Source organism: Mustela erminea, chromosome 1, assembly GCF_009829155.1.
Source record: "Mustela erminea isolate mMusErm1 chromosome 1, mMusErm1.Pri, whole genome shotgun sequence".
Lineage (NCBI taxonomy): Eukaryota > Metazoa > Chordata > Mammalia > Carnivora > Mustelidae > Mustela > Mustela erminea.
Window position 1 is genome coordinate 174,914,194 of NC_045614.1, and position 19,272 is coordinate 174,933,465.

The window sequence follows — 19,272 nt, forward strand, 5'->3', positions numbered from 1 at the left end:
TTGCTGAGGAGTGGTCTTAGAGCAGTGCTGATTTTGTCCATGCAGCTCATGTGCTGTGTGTACAAAGATTACAGGGACACCCATGAGAGGAACTCTAACTGTGAAACCCTCCAACTTGTGCACATTTGAGAAATCCTGAAAGATGTGATGGGGTAGTAATGTTGAAGGAGAAACCCTGAAATGAAAAGCAAATCTCATTACAACTTGGCTTCTGAGATCCTTTTACTCAAGTATTAGAATTTCCCTTTTAATGGGTTGACCTGAAAATAACGAACATCTAACAACCACCACAGAAAACACGAACTGATTATCTTTCAAGGGTGAATTTTACACGTCTCCTAGTTTTCAGCTCTTTAGGAGTTGATTAGTATGATGAACGGACTGTGTCCCTTCAAAAATCACATGTTGAAGTCCTTCCCGCCAATTTGATGGTATTTAGAGGGGGAGGTCTTTCAGAGGCAGTTAGGTTTAGGTGAGGTCATAAGGGTAGGGATTCGTGTGCCCAGGATGGGATTAGTGTCCTGATAAGAAGAAGAGAGATAGAGGACACCAGAGAGAAAACTGTCTGCAAGACTGGGCAAGTGCCCTCACTGGGGAAATGAATAGGCTGGCACCTGGAGGTTGAAATTCCAGCCTCCAGGAACTGTGAGAAAGAAACTCCTGCTGTTTAAGCTACCCATAGTCTATGGTTATAGACTGGGGGCAGCCCAAGATGACTAAGAGAGTTAGGTCAAGAAAATTTCTAATAGGTCTTTTAGTCTGGATGTCTGCAAACCTGATTATACTACTTAAAGATTGCAGAATTTGCTGCTGGAATACCGGAGTTTTATGAACTATAAACTGTCTCAGTAATAGTGCCCCATCCATCATAAACTCCAGTGTTCTAAAAAGTGTCTTGAATATTTGGAGCCAGTGGAGGAGCACTTACACTATGTTAATACCTTCCTTAAAATGAATGTAGGGGCTTGAGGCACCACCCGAGTGAGCTGACCAACATTAAGGAGCCCGATTTTAACTACAATTCTTTTCCTTCTGGACTTCTCCTGGTAATGGTACACACACACACACACACACACACACACACACACACCCTCTTTATCAATATTTTCCATTCATATGAAAAATGCAGTGTATAGTATAAGGACTAGAATGGCAGGGCTATGGCACCACAAAAAGATGTTATTTTTGGTTTTATAAAGACAGCAGGGAGCTAGTATTTTCATCTTTATTATAGGAAGTAACTCGCCTCAGAAATGCAGTGAAAAGCCTGCACCTAAAGTAAACTCTCAGCAAATGTACTTTTAGAAATGACAAGATACAAAAAGGAGTCGTTGAAAACTGGAAGAATTCAGATTAGACCAATATAAAATCACTGTTTTACATATATTTCTACTGAGAAAAACTTGGGGTTTAGTATTAGGATGTCATTTATTATATGCTGACTTGATCTATGGCTAATTTGATATATGGGAAAATGTTTCTTGTTTTATCTTCATCACCTGGGTTCAGGGTGTGTTAAGCAATCTTTTTGTCATCTAGAATTGAAGAATTGAATCCAGAATTGAAGAATTCTCTCCAGATATTGTCAACTGTTGATACCTTTACTGGAAGACCCCCTCTGACTGTGACAGCTAAGGTTCTGGGACAGGGCAGGCAAAAGCACCTTGTTCTAATGGAGCACATTTCTGTCACATTGTGCCACACTCATATTTCATTTTTGTTTTTCTCATTCTTGTCTATCTCTTATAAATTGTGACCTACTTCACTTATCCTCTCTTCTGTTTTGTATTCCAGGCAAACTAGATTCCAGCTATGTACAGTGAGAGACAAGGGCCTTCACAGTCTGGTTCCAACACCCTTCAAATTCCAAAGTTGAGATTCACTCATGCTATGTTTCCTGCCAAAGTGAATGGCAGGATGGCTATGATTTAGAGTAGAGGGATACAAAGAGTTTTTAAAAACTTTCATTAGAGGCTATATTGGAAATGTGACCTAGCTTCACATTAAAAATTCAAAGTTAGAAAACTAGTAAAAAATGAATATATAATGATATTTTTAAAAAATCCAAAGAACAGTGCAAAATACCAAAAGGAGTATAATAAGTGGTATTATATCTTAAAATGGTTACTATACTCCTCTTTCTGTCAATGTTTTATAAGTTTTCCAGCGTAGGAAAAAAAAGAAAGAAATATGTAGACCCAAACATAATTCAAAATATCACAGGAAATGGACTATTTTGATCTTGAGACTTCCTTATATTCCCTCATTTCAGGATAAGAAAAATAACTGTTTACAAATACATTATCCTATGAGGTTATTAGGTGCTAAAATGCTTTATATTTTTCTGGGCTATTTCTAGTACTTGAATAAACTATAATAGTGTTGATAGGACAGAGAAATTCTTACTTGAATAAATGTGGTCTAACTTCTGTGTTTATATAACATAAAGTATAACTTGAAGTAAGGCAGGAACATAATTTAGAATTGTTTTATTAAAAATTAATTTATATATTACTATCCTCATATCCACAGTAGATTTGGGAAAACACATTCATAAAATCAGTACAATTTTTCAAAGTAGTGCCTGTCATGGATATTATTTCTGGTAGTTCCTGATACAATAGAAAATCCACTGGAGCATTTTATATTTTATTATTCTTTTAAAGTTTAACCCTTGACTGTTTTCTCTCTTCATTAATAAGAGTTCGATCAGGTTGTTAGGTTTTTATCCACATTCTTCTCTTATATGTATCAGATATAAGCTACTGAGCCCAAATCTGTAGGATTTCTCATTGCTTTAAATCTCCTCCAAAAATCATCATTGCATTGCACTCTTGCCCTTAATTAAATGACCTCTTCATGGTTTCTTAAATATTCTCAAAATTATGAATTTCACTCATATGTGAGAAAACTTAGCAAAGGCATTTAAAAATGTTAAAGAAAAGTCTGCATGTCTTCCTTTCTTTTTCTTCAAGTTTTCTTCTACTCCTTTCTGTCTTCTGCCTGATTTGTTTTAAATATACATTGCTTTCATGTACCTTAACAACTTCTTTTTCTGATTTTTACATTTGATTTTTTCTTACTGTATGTTTCTACTTATACCTGAGATTTTGTAAAGGGGAACAATGATGAATCATTTTAAAGTTTACATTTTTGGAAAAGAAATAAAGTCTACATTTTTGTCTCAACTTAAATCTAAGAAATTTCTCAGTTAAATATTAGGATTCAATCAGTTTCCTCTGATCCTTCCTCTGTTCTTATAGATAAATGGTTCAGAGTTATTGAGCTTTAATCAACAACATATAAGTAAAATTGTTGTAGATCAGAGCTCATTAAAATGTATATCTTCTATCTCAGACCACATTGAACCACAAAAAACAAAGTTGCTTTGCCTTGATTTCAAGAAAACTTTTCGTATGTCCTGTGTCCCATTCATCACCACAAGGGGGCATGTTGATACAAATGTACCATTTCCCTGTGGTAATATCATTTGATGATGCCTTCACGAAGGTTTTGTTTTATTTTGTTTAGTTTTATTTTGTTTAGTTTTATTATACGTTCATGTCTGTTTTTTTCTTAGCATGTGCAGTTTTTATAAAGTGACCTAAGAGTACTGTAGTTTCTAATGTTAAGGTTGGAGAATGAATTTCACTTTAGAAACAGAAGAAATATTCTAGGTCAAAATCTAGGAACTGCAATTCCAGCAGTTTCTTCTATTTCCCATAAGGTAAACTGGAGTTAAGTAAAACCTAATCATTTCCAAGTACTTTTAAAACCCATCAACTTTAGATATATTAAGCAATCAATGGCATAATTTGAAAAATACACAATTGTTTTAAGACTGAGATAAAATTCAGCAGCTGGTGCAACCAAATGACTTTGCTATTGAAACCCCCCCCCCCCCCAAAACAAAACAAAACAAAACAAAACTTTTCATGTTTTGGCCACAAGTTACTATATATCATAGTTTAAAGTATGTTCACAAAATGTTACAAGTCTTCAATAAATGCCCAGAAAGGGGCATACATTTCTACCTCAGTCAATATTGGAGAGAAATGACCCTTACAGATACCTTAAAGAGAAGAAACTACAACAAGGTAGCAAAAAGTAGAGAATACTGACTCCATCCAAACCAACTTAACAACAGAAAGAAAAATTAACATCAGAGCTAACAATTCCACTTTTTATTAGTAAGCATGTTTTACACTGGAAACTATTTTCCATGAGAAACCATAAACAAAATCCTTGTTCTACATGGACTACGTATTCAAAGAATAAATGTCAGAGAAGCTATCAGTTTTGTTGTATGGTATGTTCTCTTATTAGCGGAACCACAACAGCTTTAATTTCCCATCACCCACACCTCTTCCTTCCCTTAGCTCCCATCCCCTTTCCCACTGTGTTGACAAATCTTTTACCCACCTGTGACTTCAGTAAGGCTGGTGGAAGAAATAATTAGATATGTGTCTAGACTGTATTACAGAACTTAATCAAAATGGAGTCTTTAAATAACCTGTTTCACAATTACCTGGTGTTTATTAACAATCCAGATTTGCAGATCATACCTTGCTATGCCTCTCCCACACCTACTGAATGAAAATTAATCTCTGAAGCTGGAAACGGGGAGTCTACATTTTTAAATAAATGCCTTAGGTGATTTTTATGCTGTTAATCCCAAAAGAGGCTATGATCCATGCTTTAGCATAATTATTTTTATTTCTAAAAGTTTTTATTATTTATTTATTATTTTAAGATTTTACTTCGCTATTTTGAGAGAGAGTGAGCACGAGTGGGGCAGGCGGGGTGGGGGCTGGGGTAGAGGAGAGGAGCCGAGGAGAGGGAGACACAGACGGTCTGCGGAGCAGGGACCTGATCCCAGCATCTTTAAACCATGACCTGAACTAAATGCTTACCTGGGAGCCACCCAGGCTCCCCACTTTACTTTGTTTATTATCTTGTTGGTTGCTACATTTCTATAAAGTGGAGAGTGGACAGTTTTATTAATTCTATTCAAGATGTAGAAATTGAGGCACAAGGATTTTAAATTAAGGATCCATGTTTATTCACTGAATTATCACTCAACTGAGATTAAAATTACAGCTCCAAGGTGTTAGTTTCTACCATAGTATGTCTATAGAGTTTTCTCCATACATAATGATTCCATATACACTTTGGGGTACTGAAATGCCTTGATTATGGAACTCCATGGAGGGTGACATGAAGATGAGGGTACACAGCTGACCCCTTGACTTTGTTAGTTACTATTTTAGAGTACAATGTAGTTCTACTGAATCTGTGTCTTTAAGTAGCAATTATCTTTAAAGGCAAATGTATTTGCAAATTAAGTAAGAATCATAGTCAGAAGACTTTTCCAAAGAAAAAGAAGAAATCTCAGCTTTCATAAAAAAGAAAATTAAAAACATTAAAAATGTTGCCTTCCCTTAAGGAGATTTTACTTGTATAGCATATATGAAAAATAAACTTTTGAACCACTAAAAAGAACAAGGTAATGATTAGGTTTCTATAAAAAGAAGAGAATTAAGGACCAGAATGTGTTGGGACCTAAATTATGCAACATATACAGGCAAGAGTAATCTAGAAAACATTATCTTTATGTATAATTCATCTAGCAGCTGTCTATTTGTGACACATATTATACACTGATTAAGAGCATGGTTAAACAACTGAATAATGTACATGCTTCATATAATAACACCCTGTTCTTATTGCAAGTTTAAGGAGGCAAAACTAGGTACAGTGAAACTTTGTGTTTATGTTAATTTGAACAAGTCACGATCTGAGTATATGAAAATATTGATGGATCGTGGATGCATCCAGAGCTATTCTTTGCAGAGAAAGCCCAAGGGAGAGTTTGGAGAAAACTTTTTGCAGTCACCTTTTCAATGGCCCTCTTTTGCTTTCCTATAACAAGCCATGGCTGCAATGTTTGTCCTATGAAAATCTAATTTGTAAGTAAGCTAGCATAATCCAAGCAAGGGATAACCAGGTGAGAAAAGTAATAGGAGAAAAATATTTATTTCATTTCCTAACAAAGATACTAATACATTTTTGTAATGCTTAAAATTCAATTTTATGTCTTTTAAAAGCAGACTCCAGGATTCTGTAGTGCTTTCTCTAGCTTCTGATCTCTTAATGATTGTTTATCGGCTTAGGAGAAATTGATGACTAAGGGTCTTAATGGTAGGCCCTGGGGTAACAATGAGGGATAGGTATTAAAGTTGAAGTTCTGAGGCAGAATCTGAGGTTTCTTGGAATATTTCCCAGAATTCCATTTTAAAAATCAATAATCATAATTTTCATTTCTTCAATCTTATCTTTCATTTAAAATTAAACGTAGCATAGTGAAGTGACCTTCAGCCACTTTTTTGATTGGAGAAGTTGCATTCAAACAATTACACATATTGTTTGGTCACTGACTAATACCAAGGAGAAACTAAATATGCTGGTCAGAAAAATATCTTGGAACTCTGCCAGGAGCTATTTCTCTATTTTTATAAGATATATTTTTTTAATCATAAAACTAAAATATTCATTGCAGAATAATTTTAAAAGTTCAATAAGCAAAAGATGGATCACCAAAGATTAAGAGATCAATCTATTTCTCAATCTTTAATGACTTTTAACTACTGCTATCTACTGCCTTTGGCATGGATCTCAGAGGTGAGAGATAGAGGGGAGTGTGCAAATGATAGAAGAGAAGGTGCAGTGGGAAGTATTGTAAGAGGAGGAGGAGGAAGATTCAATTGTGGGACAGACATTTTCCCTTACCACGTCATTACTGTCATGGTTGATTGACATCGTTTCCAATATTAAGAGCCATGTGACTTGTGTACACCACTTAATTTCTTTGGGCCTCAATTTCCTTATCTGTTTAAAACACACACACACACACACACACACACACACACACACACACACATCTAGGCAAAGGTATTGAAACAAGATGCCCCAAGTATCCCCATCACACTATTTTTTCTATTGCCAGTTTATATCATGCTGCCAGTATTTCCTGTCTAAGGTAGTATAAATGAGTCTCCTTGCTCTCTCTGCCCCTGACCCTCTACAATTAATTCCTTCTCCCATCCAAGTACTAACCAGGCCTGACCCTGCTTAGCTTCTGAGATCAGACGAGATTGGGCACATTCATGATAGTGTGGTAGTAGACTAATTCATTCTCAACATATAACTGAAGCGAGCTCTTAAAAACGCAAATTATGTTATGTCATCACCTCCTTAGAATCTTCCAGTGGGTTCCCTTTGCAACTAGAATAAATGTCTATTTCTTTCCATGACTTTTGAATTTCTGTAGGATCTGGTTGCCCTGTCTTTATTTCTTACTTATCTCTCAACGTGTCAACCATCTTGGACTTAGTCCTAGTCCTAAAATATGCCAAGCTTGTCCCCACGTTAAGATCTATATTTGCTTTCATCTTAGAACATTTGGCTTCAGATCTTCCCTCGGCTTGTACCCTTATAATTTTCAGGTCTCATTTCAAATACCATCTCATTAAAGAGGTATTTCCTGAACATGACTTCCAAGGTAGCTACACACATCTATCTATCTATTTATTTATTTATTTAAGATTTTATTTATTTATTTGACAGAGAGACACAGTGAGAGAAGGAACACAAGCAGGGGGAGTGGGAGAGGGAGAAGCAGGCTTTCCACCGAGCAGGGAGTCTGATGTGCTCAATCCCAGGACCCTAGAACCATGATCTGAGCTGAAGGGAGACACTTAACTACTGAGCCACCCAGGCGCCCTTACTCACTTTTATTTTTTTTTTTAAATTATTAAAAAACGTATTATGTATCCAGTTTTATCACTCTCTAAAATGAGAGATTCTCTTTTTAAAGAATAACTTTATTATTTTTGTTCCCACCAAGCTCAAGACTGTAAACTCCATGCTTGTTTATTGGAGTATCTCCAATGCCCAGAACAGTATCCTCACAAGTGGACAGTACATGTGCTGTATAAATCTCAGATTTTAACTATATGTTCAATAGCATGAATACTTAATGTCTGTTCTCTTCCCAGATCCTAAGAAGCACTTTCAGCTCCATTATCCAACTTGTTATCTAATAATATTAAGAAATATGTTAGATGAATAAATTATGATAACTGCATCTTCATACTAACTGTATATTTACAGTTTGCTTAATCTATTAAGTTTGTTTGAGGTGATATTTTACTTAAATATTTTTCTATTTGTCATTTTTCTATTTATGTTCTTTATTAATGCAAAGATTTTCTATCTATTGATTACTGTATCAGAATGTTTTGGATTACAAGTCATAGAGTTATAGAATTCCCACTTCTCAGGAACTCAAGCAAATAAAGCATTTAATTAAATTATAAGCAAATAACTGGAGTAAGTGGTTTCTGCTTGTACACTGCAAATGGCTGTAATGACAACAGAGGTGCAACAATTTCATTGGAGAACCAGGCTCTTTGTGGTCAAGTGCTCTCCTACTGTACAATATCCCCACATCATGAACCAGGTTCTTTTGATTTTCCTTTTTGGCCATCCTCAGCTTTGGAGTTGTCTCCTGAGGCTTGTTGCTTCCTGTCTGAAAGATGGCTGTAGCAGCTCTATGCCCTTCCAAAACTATATTCAAGGAAATAAAGAAGAGCAAGGGCCAATACTAGACAGCTCTTTATTCAATCTTGTTTCTGGTAGACCTCAACTGGAAATTTTTCCCAAAGTTGTCATTTTCGCTTTCCTTTCCCTTTAAGTGACCAAAGTGTAAAATTTAAATGTCAAAGGAGAATGGTAAAAATATAACTGGCTTATATAAATCATGATTTATTTCTTAGGCCCGAGCTCATTATAAACATCCCAGTTTAGTAAAGATTTTATTAGCAAGGAAAAGATGAGAAAAGAAGTTGAGTAGGCAGCTAAAAGGGTCGACTAGAAACAGTATAAATAACTGATAACCTTTTTCAATTTATTTGCCATTGATGTGAAGCTTTTTACACTGGGAATGTGTAAGCTTTTCCACAGAGCTTTCATGTGATTTATCCGGCATTTGTAACATCTCTCTTTCTAGTTTTTATTGTCAACAACAATAACAAAAAGCTTTCTTTCAACCTCAGGGATGAAACTCACAATTAGGCATTAGTAATGACTTCATTTCTTCAGGTGGTATCTTTGAAACTCTAGGTTTAAAGCCAGCAGCTTTGTGTTCACTGTCTTACTTTGTCTTTTTTCTGCACAAGCAAGATGGGCCAGTGAGCACTGTACTTTCTGCTTGCTGAACATCTGCTGATTGATCTTTCTCAGTATCAGTAAAACTATTTAGTCCTGGTTTGTTCTAAAATCACTGGGAGCAGGGAGACTAACTCTGAATTAGACAGCGTTGGATGTTGCTAACACAAAAACAAACTGCACCTGCTAATTTCCTGTGGTTCTTCAGGTTAATCATCAGGTGTATGTTGAATACTTTGAGAACTGTGACTAGCATTTGATTATTCGTTGTTGATTAGCATTTAGGTTAGAAGGACTGGATGTATTTCAGGTATCAAAATTGTATGCATCATGCGATTTGATGAACCATTTGTCTTGTATCTTATCTATGCTGTAGGCATCCTTTTGTGCTCAAAGCTTTCCATGGGATGTGTTCAGAGACTTTAAAAACAGAATTTTCCCCTTTGTGATTCTTTGTTGTAAGTGCTTCAATGTTTGTTACATTTGTTGCTTTCTATTGCATTTTTTCCACCCCTTTCTGACGCATTAAGGATTATTTTAGGTTCACTTATTTGATGGGTTGTGATTAATAGTGACCTCAGAGAAGAAATAAATGTAATTTCACTGAAAAATATGTTCTTAGAGTTTGTCACTTTCTATCCTTTTCTTATTTTAATTATCAGTAATTAATGAAGTAGCCATTAAATAACACATTATTTTAGGTGTTGGAAATCCTTTGAAAAATGTAAATGATAACTCTCCTGTTCTTTAGGGTTTTACACAAAGTTAAAGGAATTCATTACTTTTAATAAAACCAAACAGATTACTTGAAAGTCACACACCAAACCTTGAGTGCTAAACACAAAGTTTCTCAGTAGTCTCTTACCTTCAATAATGCATTTCCAGGTTAAAAAAAAATGCCTTTCCAGGTCTAAGACCTTAGGGTCTTGTCCTTAAAATGCATATTAGAAAGACAGAGCTCTTGTTTTCATAGATGCTTTGCACAAATGGCAAATGGAGATTTTCCCAAAGCAAGGCATGGCTTCTTAAGGGGCTGCATGACTTAGCTAGATGGGTCTTCTCTGTCTTCCAGATTTCAGATAGGGCTCTCTGTTTGTTCAGTACTTTTCTCCTTTGTATCTGATAATCCTCAAATCTTTTTCATTTTTTTTTTTTTTACTACAGAGAACTCTGCAATGATCACAAACTGTTGTTTTCCAAGCTTCAGAGAGGAGGCTTTTTCAGGAAATGATTCTTTAAATATAAATTTCCTCTGGTATTGTTGATTCCCATTTCCATATTATGCTCAAGATCTGCCATTGTCATTTCACTCAAGCAGTACATTTCAAAGAAGTTTTGCGTCCTTCTGATGCCACAACCGCAGACCACTATCACTCAGATTTGGGTCTCTCAGCCTGTGATCCAAGCTGGAGTGTGTGGCATTCACCTCTTGAACAGTTATTGAAGAAGACTCTTGCTTTGCATTGAACACATAATCTCTTTGGTTTAATATAAAGCTTTGCTGCCCTTTCGTCATCACAGTTGGGGATTTGCTATCTGGCATTTGGGCTCAAAGTGCAGAGATTCTCATTTCTGAGAATGAGATCATTAGAATTTCTTTTACAAAGAGCTTATATTGACAAGGTAAATAAAAACGGTCAGATTTTATTCTTATGAATCTTTATTCTTATGATTTCATTCTTATGAATAAGAATTCATAAGAATAATAAGAAGTGTCCATCAAACACTTGCTGGTTCAAGGACACGTTTTTTTCCTTTGAAATTGGGAAACATAATATTGGCACATTGATTTCTCCCTCTTCAGCTAATTGTAATGGTCTCTGTATTAGACTGATTTTGATTGACTGCTATCATAGTGTCTGCCAAGTGAGAACTATTTTTTTTTTGTGAAAAGTCATTTAGTTGTTTTTCCCCAATGATACAATTCCTTTTTTAGTGTTGTATGTGGTTCTTCTCACCAGGATTTTATTGTTTTTCATTCTTCCAAGGTTTATTTGTTCATCATCTTTTTATAGAAAAAAAAAGTTATTTAGGGGCGCCTGGGTGGCTCAGTGGGTTAAGCCACTGCCTTCGGCTCAGGTCATGATCTCAGGGTCCTGGGATCGAGTCCCGCATCGGGCTCTCTGCTCAGCAGGGAGCCTGCTTCCCTCTCTCTCTCTGCCTGCCTCTCCATCTACTTCTGATTTCTCTCTGTCAAATAAATATATAAAATCTTTAAAAAAAAAGTTATTTAAATCTTGATGTTACAGCATTCTGATAACATTGTTATTTTTCTTACTTTTTCCCTTTATACTCAGGCTACTGAATTTACACTTTCCTAGAAGAAACTACCATTTCCTTTACTTTAATTTTTCAGTGTATTCTGTACAGGAGACTGTCCATATATTCTGTTTGTGCTTCCATATGTTGCTTTTTGGGGAACTAGTAGTAGGCTTCATAGTTGTCTACCTAAAGATCTGTCTTTGTGCCTGAAGCAGTCATACCCACTCCATTTTTAGCTTGGCTAAATCAGAAGGAACAATTGAAATAAAAATCATTCTTCAGGTTGGCTCTGGTTTGTCTAGAATAGACATAGAATATGCATTTTATCAAATGCTATATCTTAGCACAATGTCACCTCTACTATCCATGAATTGACAGAGTAGTAGGATTTCTAAAGAAAAGTTTTATTTTTCAAAATCTAGGAAATTAGAAACATTCTCCGTACAAGTTCTTTTAGTCAGTGCATCAGATATTATATGGTTTTTAATTAAAGGCATTCAGTATATTTTTACTGCCTAACTTTCTATAGTGACTTTTTAATTTAAAATATAAAAACATGAGTAAAAATTCTGAATATGTTTTATTAGCAGCTTAAGCATGATCTCCAGGTAAATTTTAATTACTCATATTAAAGCATTTAAAAGCAGAATAGTGAATGATCTAAAATGATTTTTATCTCATCTTTATAAAAATATTTATTCTTAAAGGTAGACATGTCTCAAGATTTAAAAATCCACTTCAGAAAGTCAAGCCAAAAAAAAAAAGAAAAGAAAGAAAGTCAAGCCAATTTGTAAACCCTTGAGTTAGGTAAAGGAGGAAGGTGGTTTAGATTTCCCAAACTTTGGAATACACAGTAAGTAAGTCCCCCTCATGCTGTTCCATGATTCATTATAATTAGCTCCATGTTGGGTATAGACCATGACTTTTTAGATCATTATGAGATTTAACTTTTCTCATACCTTACATAGAATATGGGAGGTTAAGAGTTGGAGCTTGGAAGAGGTCTTATGAATGCAAAGTAATAGAATTAAGATGTTAACAGAATTGTGATTAGACAGATTATGTGTTATCAGTTATGAGTTACCATATTTACACTAAGAAAGTAGTTATATGGAATTGTTGTTGTCAAAGAAAAAAAGCAAAATTTGCCTTGGATAACATAAAATGAACACAATTGAAAGAGTCAAAGTATCTTAGAAATTTTAGTAGATATTGTGAGAAAATAATTCTTCCATTTTATTTTGATCTTTAAAATATAAGAAATGGAGTTACTTGTTTTTTTAATTAAAAAAAAAAAATCCATACAGTGACTGCTGTTATATTTGAAATAAAATCTATCCCTAAAACAGATCAGTGTGAACCATAATATATCTTTTAATACTGTTTTTAGGTAAAAAGGACCTCATTTCCATAGTTCAGAGCAGAATGTTAGCATTTTCAAGGTAACTTTAAGACTTGTTGCTTAGTAATATTCAAATGAGAGAGTCCCTTCCTTGAACTGGATAGAAAACAGTTGTCCATGTGAATGTGCATCAAGGATTCAGAAAAGGGAGAGATTTTGCAACACCTAAATTATAAACAGACAGAAGACCATGTAATCAAATGAGAATAATTCAAACTCAGTAAATACTGTATGATTAAGTTAGTCATATATCAATAATTGTATATGTATTGTCAGGTGTACTTCATAATTATTCACCAATCTTCCCTCACGAAATGCCTATAAGCTATTTTTAGAATTGGCATGTAAAAGCAAGAACTCAGTCCTTGTCTAGATCCTACTTTTGTGCATTTTTGTCCTTCTGTCTTTAGCCTCCATTCACATTTCTTGGTTTTCATGCCATTACTAGTTCTTAAGATCCCTTTGCAAGGGCTTGGAGCCTTAAGTTCATTTATATAAAGCCCTAAACATTTTAAACACAATTGCAACAGAATGCCAATGTTTAATCTACCATTATCTTGATGACTTTGAAACAGAGTGCCTGTGACCCTTTATTATAATTTTGCTTTGTAATCTAACGGCCATCTCTAATGGGGATCCTCTAAATTGATTAATGCATCTCACTCAACAAGTTGTTCAATCCAAAACTATTGATGTCATCTTTAAATCCTTCTTATAATTCATATCTAATTAGTTACTGAGTCTTATAAATTGTATAGTCATAATACATTTTCCAGTTCTCTACCTTCTTCTTTATTCCAAAATCCACTGCCCTAATTAAAGTCATACGGCTTTTCTCATCTATTGCAATAATGCCTTAACTGGTTTCCTATAACCATTCCTCCTATCCTTGAATACTTTTCTCTTTCACACTGTTGTCAATAATAGCTTCTAAGACATGCATGTGTTTGGTCATTCTCCCATTTAAGTAAATCAATGTCTGTCTCTTAATTGCCATAGGAAAACCTTCAAATTTCTTGATGTGCCACCCACTTCGCAATTATTCCTTAGAAACCTTGATTGTTCACTCCTTCTCTCCCCATTCCACATTTCCAACAACATGTCCATTCACTTCCCCAAATTTCCACGTCTTTTTCCTTTTTCTGTTTCCTCGATCTGAATTCCCCAACAATCTGTCTAAAGAAATTTTTTAATATTTGGATCAAATTTTAGTTTTTTGTAAAGTCTTCTTCAGACCTCTGCTTTTTGATACTTCCATATTTCTTTTTCAGACCTGTATGTCAACATTTAATGCACTGAATAGATAGAAAGCACGAGTCCATTCTGTAAAAGCGTAAGGTCTTTGAAGGCAAGAGTGGTGTTGTTTCAAATATTAAAAGTTCATAATCATTATAAAGTCAAGTATGATAATTTGTACCCTCGGAGCCTTTTAACAGGTATTTCTGATGTATTTTTTTAAAAAAATTCTTAATTACAGTCTCTTCAACAGTGGTATTGGGAAAACTGGACTGGTACATGCAAAAGAGTGAAACTGGACCACCTTCTTATACCTCACACAAAATAAACTCAAAATGGATGAAACACTTAAATGTGAGACCTGAAACCATAAAAATCCTAGAAGAGAACACAAGTAATAATTCTTTTGGTCATAGCAATATTTTTCTAGATATGGCTTCCAAGGCAAGGTAAACAAAAGCAAAATTAAAATATCAGAATAATATCGAAATAAAAAGCTTTTGCACAGTAAAGGAAATAATCAACAAACCAAAAAGACAACCTACTGATTGGGAGAAGATATTTGCAAATGACATATCTGATAAGGGGTTTATTTCTAAACCATAAAGTACTTAATATGACTCAACACCAAAAAAACATAAATTAGCCAAGGATATAAACATTTTTCCAAAGAAGACAAACAAATGACCAGGAGACACATGAAAAGTTGCTCAACATTTCTCATCATTGGGTAAATGCAAATGAAAGCCACAAAAAGATATTATCTCATACTTGTCAGAATGGTTAAAATCAGAAACACAAGTAACAACAGGTGTTGGCGAGTATGTAGAGAAAAAGGAACCCTGTGCACTGTTGGTGGGAATGCAAAGTGGTGTAACCACTTAAAAAGAAATAACACATGATCCAGTAATTCCCCTACTAGGTATTTACCCAAAGAATGTGAAAACACTTACTTGAAAAGATACATGTACCATTGTGTTTATTGTAGGCTTAATTAAAATAACCAAGAAGCAGCCCAGATGTCCAAGGGTAAATCAAGGAATAAAGAAGGTGTGCTATAAACACACAATGGAATATTACTCAGCCATAAAAAATAATGAAATCTTGCCATTTGCAACAACATGATGGATCTAGAAGGAAAATAGATCAGTCTAAGAAAGACAAGTACCATGTGATTTCACTTACATGTGGAATTTAAGAAACGAAACAAACAAACAAAATGAATCAAACAAAAAAACGGACTTTTAAATATAGAGAGAGAACTGGTGGTTACCAGATGAAGGTGGTTGGGGGGATGGATGAAACAGGTGAAGGGCATTAAGAGTACACTTATTGTGATGATCACTGAGTACTGTACAGAATTGTTGAATCACTACATCATGTGCCTGAAACTAATACAACACTACATTAATGATAGTGGAATAAAAAAAAAACAATTAAAAAAATACTTACATTATTTACCATTCAACTGATGCCTCTTAAATTCAGAAACTTATTTCTTAATAGAGACAATCTATAGCTTTCAAGAGGCACTTTTGGGGCATTAATATTCTAGTTACCTGACTTGATTTTTAATACTGTAGTCAGATTTATATTAAAATAGCACTGTTCTAGGCCTTTCAGTTTCTATAATCATATAAGATAGAAGAACATGCCTGGAATCTGGATTTCAAATCTGATACAATAAAACCTATATATTCTTCAAAATTTGGGTTACCCTGACAGTCTTATTAGTACTTTAAATTTAATGAGCTTTCCATTTTAAAATGCATTTAAAATATTATTTAATAGGAATCTCAAATACATCATACAGGCATACAAAGAATATCGTAGTTATTTCCTATTTTATGCTTTATTCTATATTATTTTGTTCTTTAAGTAGACCATATTTGTTGGAATTTTTATAAATATTGCACAAAATTTTTATAATAATTTTAAACACTATTCTCCAAGGTTGGAAATAATATGCATAATAGAAAAATCTTATCTACATTGTTCTGTAACTTGAAAAGTTGCTTTAAGTTACACATTTATAAAAAACAAAAAGAAAAAGTCTCCAAAAAATGAAAAAAATTATGACATTTTCCAATTAGAAAATGGAGCTGGAAATACTGTTTTTCCTGAGATGAACAATTTATTTTCAGACATGATAGACTTTTACTTTTATGAAGGTGTTTGGTCAAATTAAAAGATCAATAGATACTGCTACCTTATATGTCAGGCTCTCAGAGATTAATTTATTTTTCATAGCACTATATTTCTTTGTCGGAGAAATTAGTGGAAATATCAACAATAAAGTAATATAGAGCATTTCTACAGTACAAATATAGTCAGGGCAAAATATGTTTCACTCATAGTATTAAACTTGCATCTCTTCTGGAGTAATTGAATACAGTGAAGTTTCAAAACAATCTAACAGAAAATGAAATAAAAGGGAACTAAATAATGGATTTGACTCTTCTATAATAATGTGTAAGGTTAGAGAAAGAGGAGAGGATAAAAACATCTTGAATAATTTTACTGACTGACTTTTCATTGAAGGTGACTGTCAAATGAGTCAATGGTGAAGGTTTTGTTTGAACAATAACAGAATAGTGTATGGTTTTACAAATTACTTGTTTTCAGATAGCTGAAGAAAGACTCAGAGATTGAAATCCTTGGAACAATAACCAAAAAGCTTAGTGGAATGAACTGGTTTGGGGGCATTCAGAAATGCTTAAACTATTCATGAGTTAAGGTTAGATCATATATTCTATGGATGATAGTTTGCTTCTAAAGTTTTAGTCTTTTATTCCTGCTCATATTCTCCCCAAGTATCATTCAGAAAAAAGTTTAGAGTGTATTTATATATTTCCAGAGAAACTTATCTTGTTCATTTGTAAGTATAATCAGGTAATTCCATAACATTTGCTGTGAGGAAAAAAAAAGTTATTTCATAACCATTGGTTGTTCACTAGCACGGACTTAATTGATTCACCATTGGCCTATACAGAACTCCATTTAAAGGAGATAATTATTAAGCACCAAGAATACCTCAGGCAAAGGCAGATTTGTTGTGAGGGCAATCAAAACTTGGACCTCAAGCATGATATTAAAGTCCCAGTACTATGGAAGAAAGAAAACGGTCAAATATAAGAAAGCTTTGTTGTTGTTGTTGTTGTTGTTGTTGTTTGGCCAGGCACTCAGATAAAGCAAATACTTCTCAGTTAAATGATGATGTTTGGGTGCCTGGGTGGCTTAGTCGTTATGCATCTGCTTTTGGCTCAGGTCATGATCCCAGGACCCTGGGATTGAGGCCCACATTAGGCTCCCTGCTTGGCTGGATGCCTCTCCCTCTCCCACTCCCACTGCTTGTGTTCCCTCTCTCTCTGTGTCTCTCTCTGTCAAATAAATCTTAAAAAAAAAAAAAGTGATGTTGTTAAATTTGGAAAATGACAGGTGTGAGCAGAAAATTAGGAAACCAAAAACACAATTATTCTTATAATATTAAAAACAATACAGGTAAGCCACTTATATTGGAAAAGGACATGTAAACTTACAGTTGTTGTATATGCAGCTTCGGGATCATCTTCCAGCACCCGGGAAAGACCAAAATCAGAAACTTTGCATACTAAGTTGCTGTTGACCAATATATTCCTAGCTGCTAGATCACGATGAACGTAACCCATATCAGAAAGATACTTCATTCCTGATGCAATGCCTCGGAGCATACCAACCAACTGGATGACTGTGAAATGGCCATCATGTTTCTGAAAGAGAATCACAATAGTTTACATTGATTTATTTTAATGTAGCATATGTGAGTGCAGGCATGCATGTGTGTGTAACCTTAAGGAAAACCTTTGAATTTATTTTACTGGATCCAATGAATACAAGCATCAAATCTGCTGAGCATGAAATATAAGAATTTGTTTGACATTTAAAGGAAAGGAAAACCTAGCTGGAAGTGATGAAGGAAAACAAACGATAGAAGAGAACCAACCAAATTAACTGATTTCAAAAACTCTAAGTAATAAGAGGGACCTAAGTCTAATTACGTAGCAGCAATGACTACCAAAAGAACAGAATTAACTTTCCATAATTGTGACCTATGTACAGGTGGGCAGGACAGCAGAACCTAAGATTGGATAAAAACTTCATAATAATTTGAAATGAGAAAAATGATTGCTTAGGAAAAAGAGGACTTGTTTGCATAAATAAGAAATAAGTTTAGGGAAGCTATAGGAAAGAGAGAAAAAAATATATGCAAATAGGAAATAACTAGATTTTCCCATTCTTTTATTATATAGAGAGCGAATAAAAAGGAAGTTGCTGGCAACTGACTGAAAACAGGACTATTTTAGCTCCCTGTTGGGAAGAGTAAATGAAGTCATATGAATAACAAGCCAGGCATAGTACTGGTACGCAGCATTCAATCCCTTGATTGCTTATTCTTCCCGTCTTGACTTAAAAATAGCATTTTTGAAAGGAAAAAATTCAGTTGTCATCCATGTAAGATGTGTACACCAATAAGACCAGACACACACTACCCCCAAATTAGAGAAAAATTAAATAAAAATATATTTAGTTTGAAAAATAAAGAATATTATTTTACATAGTTATTTGGGGACAGTTGTCCTCAAAGGAGTTATAGAGAAACGTGAAAGATTCTCAGGTTGGTTTTATACACTAGGTAACATTTATTTATGAATGCTATAAAAATGAATATCTAACAAACGACTATGGGGCTATATTATCTTATACAGTGTGGTAGATGAATAAATAAGAGTTGTCTTCAAATTTGCAAAGTTATAGCAGTCTTCCTGGATATATGATTTAAAACTATAGTGTGGGTTAAATACACGGGTGATCTGACTGCATCACAGTGACACAACATTCTATACAAAAATGATTCACTGGTCAGTTAAATGAATAAGCTTATACTACAAATGAAATAAACTTTGTCTTTATATCAACTTATCTCCCTGATAGCTCTCTGATAATATCTCTCAACCAAAGTGCAGAGTAAGTAAAAGAACCCTCTTTTAAAAGAAACATTCTATAGCAAAAGTATCCATTTAAGCAGGCTCTTCTGTATAATTAATGTATAAAAGATAACCTAGCAAAGGAAATCTTTGGTGTTATTAGCTCTTTATGTTTCCAAT

At 34.3% G+C, this 19,272-nt stretch overlaps 1 protein-coding gene across 4 annotated transcripts in view; it reads right to left on the reverse strand.

Moving 5' to 3' along the window:
* EPHA6 (EPH receptor A6) overlaps nt 1–19,272 on the reverse strand; it is an 881,405-nt gene that overhangs the window by 81,210 nt on the left and 780,923 nt on the right. For all 4 annotated transcript variants that reach the window (XM_032351621.1, XM_032351616.1, XM_032351619.1 and 1 more), the window contains one exon: nt 17,668–17,877. In XM_032351621.1, the coding sequence (XP_032207512.1) occupies nt 17,668–17,877 (210 nt within the window). The remainder of the gene's footprint in view (nt 1–17,667; nt 17,878–19,272) is intronic.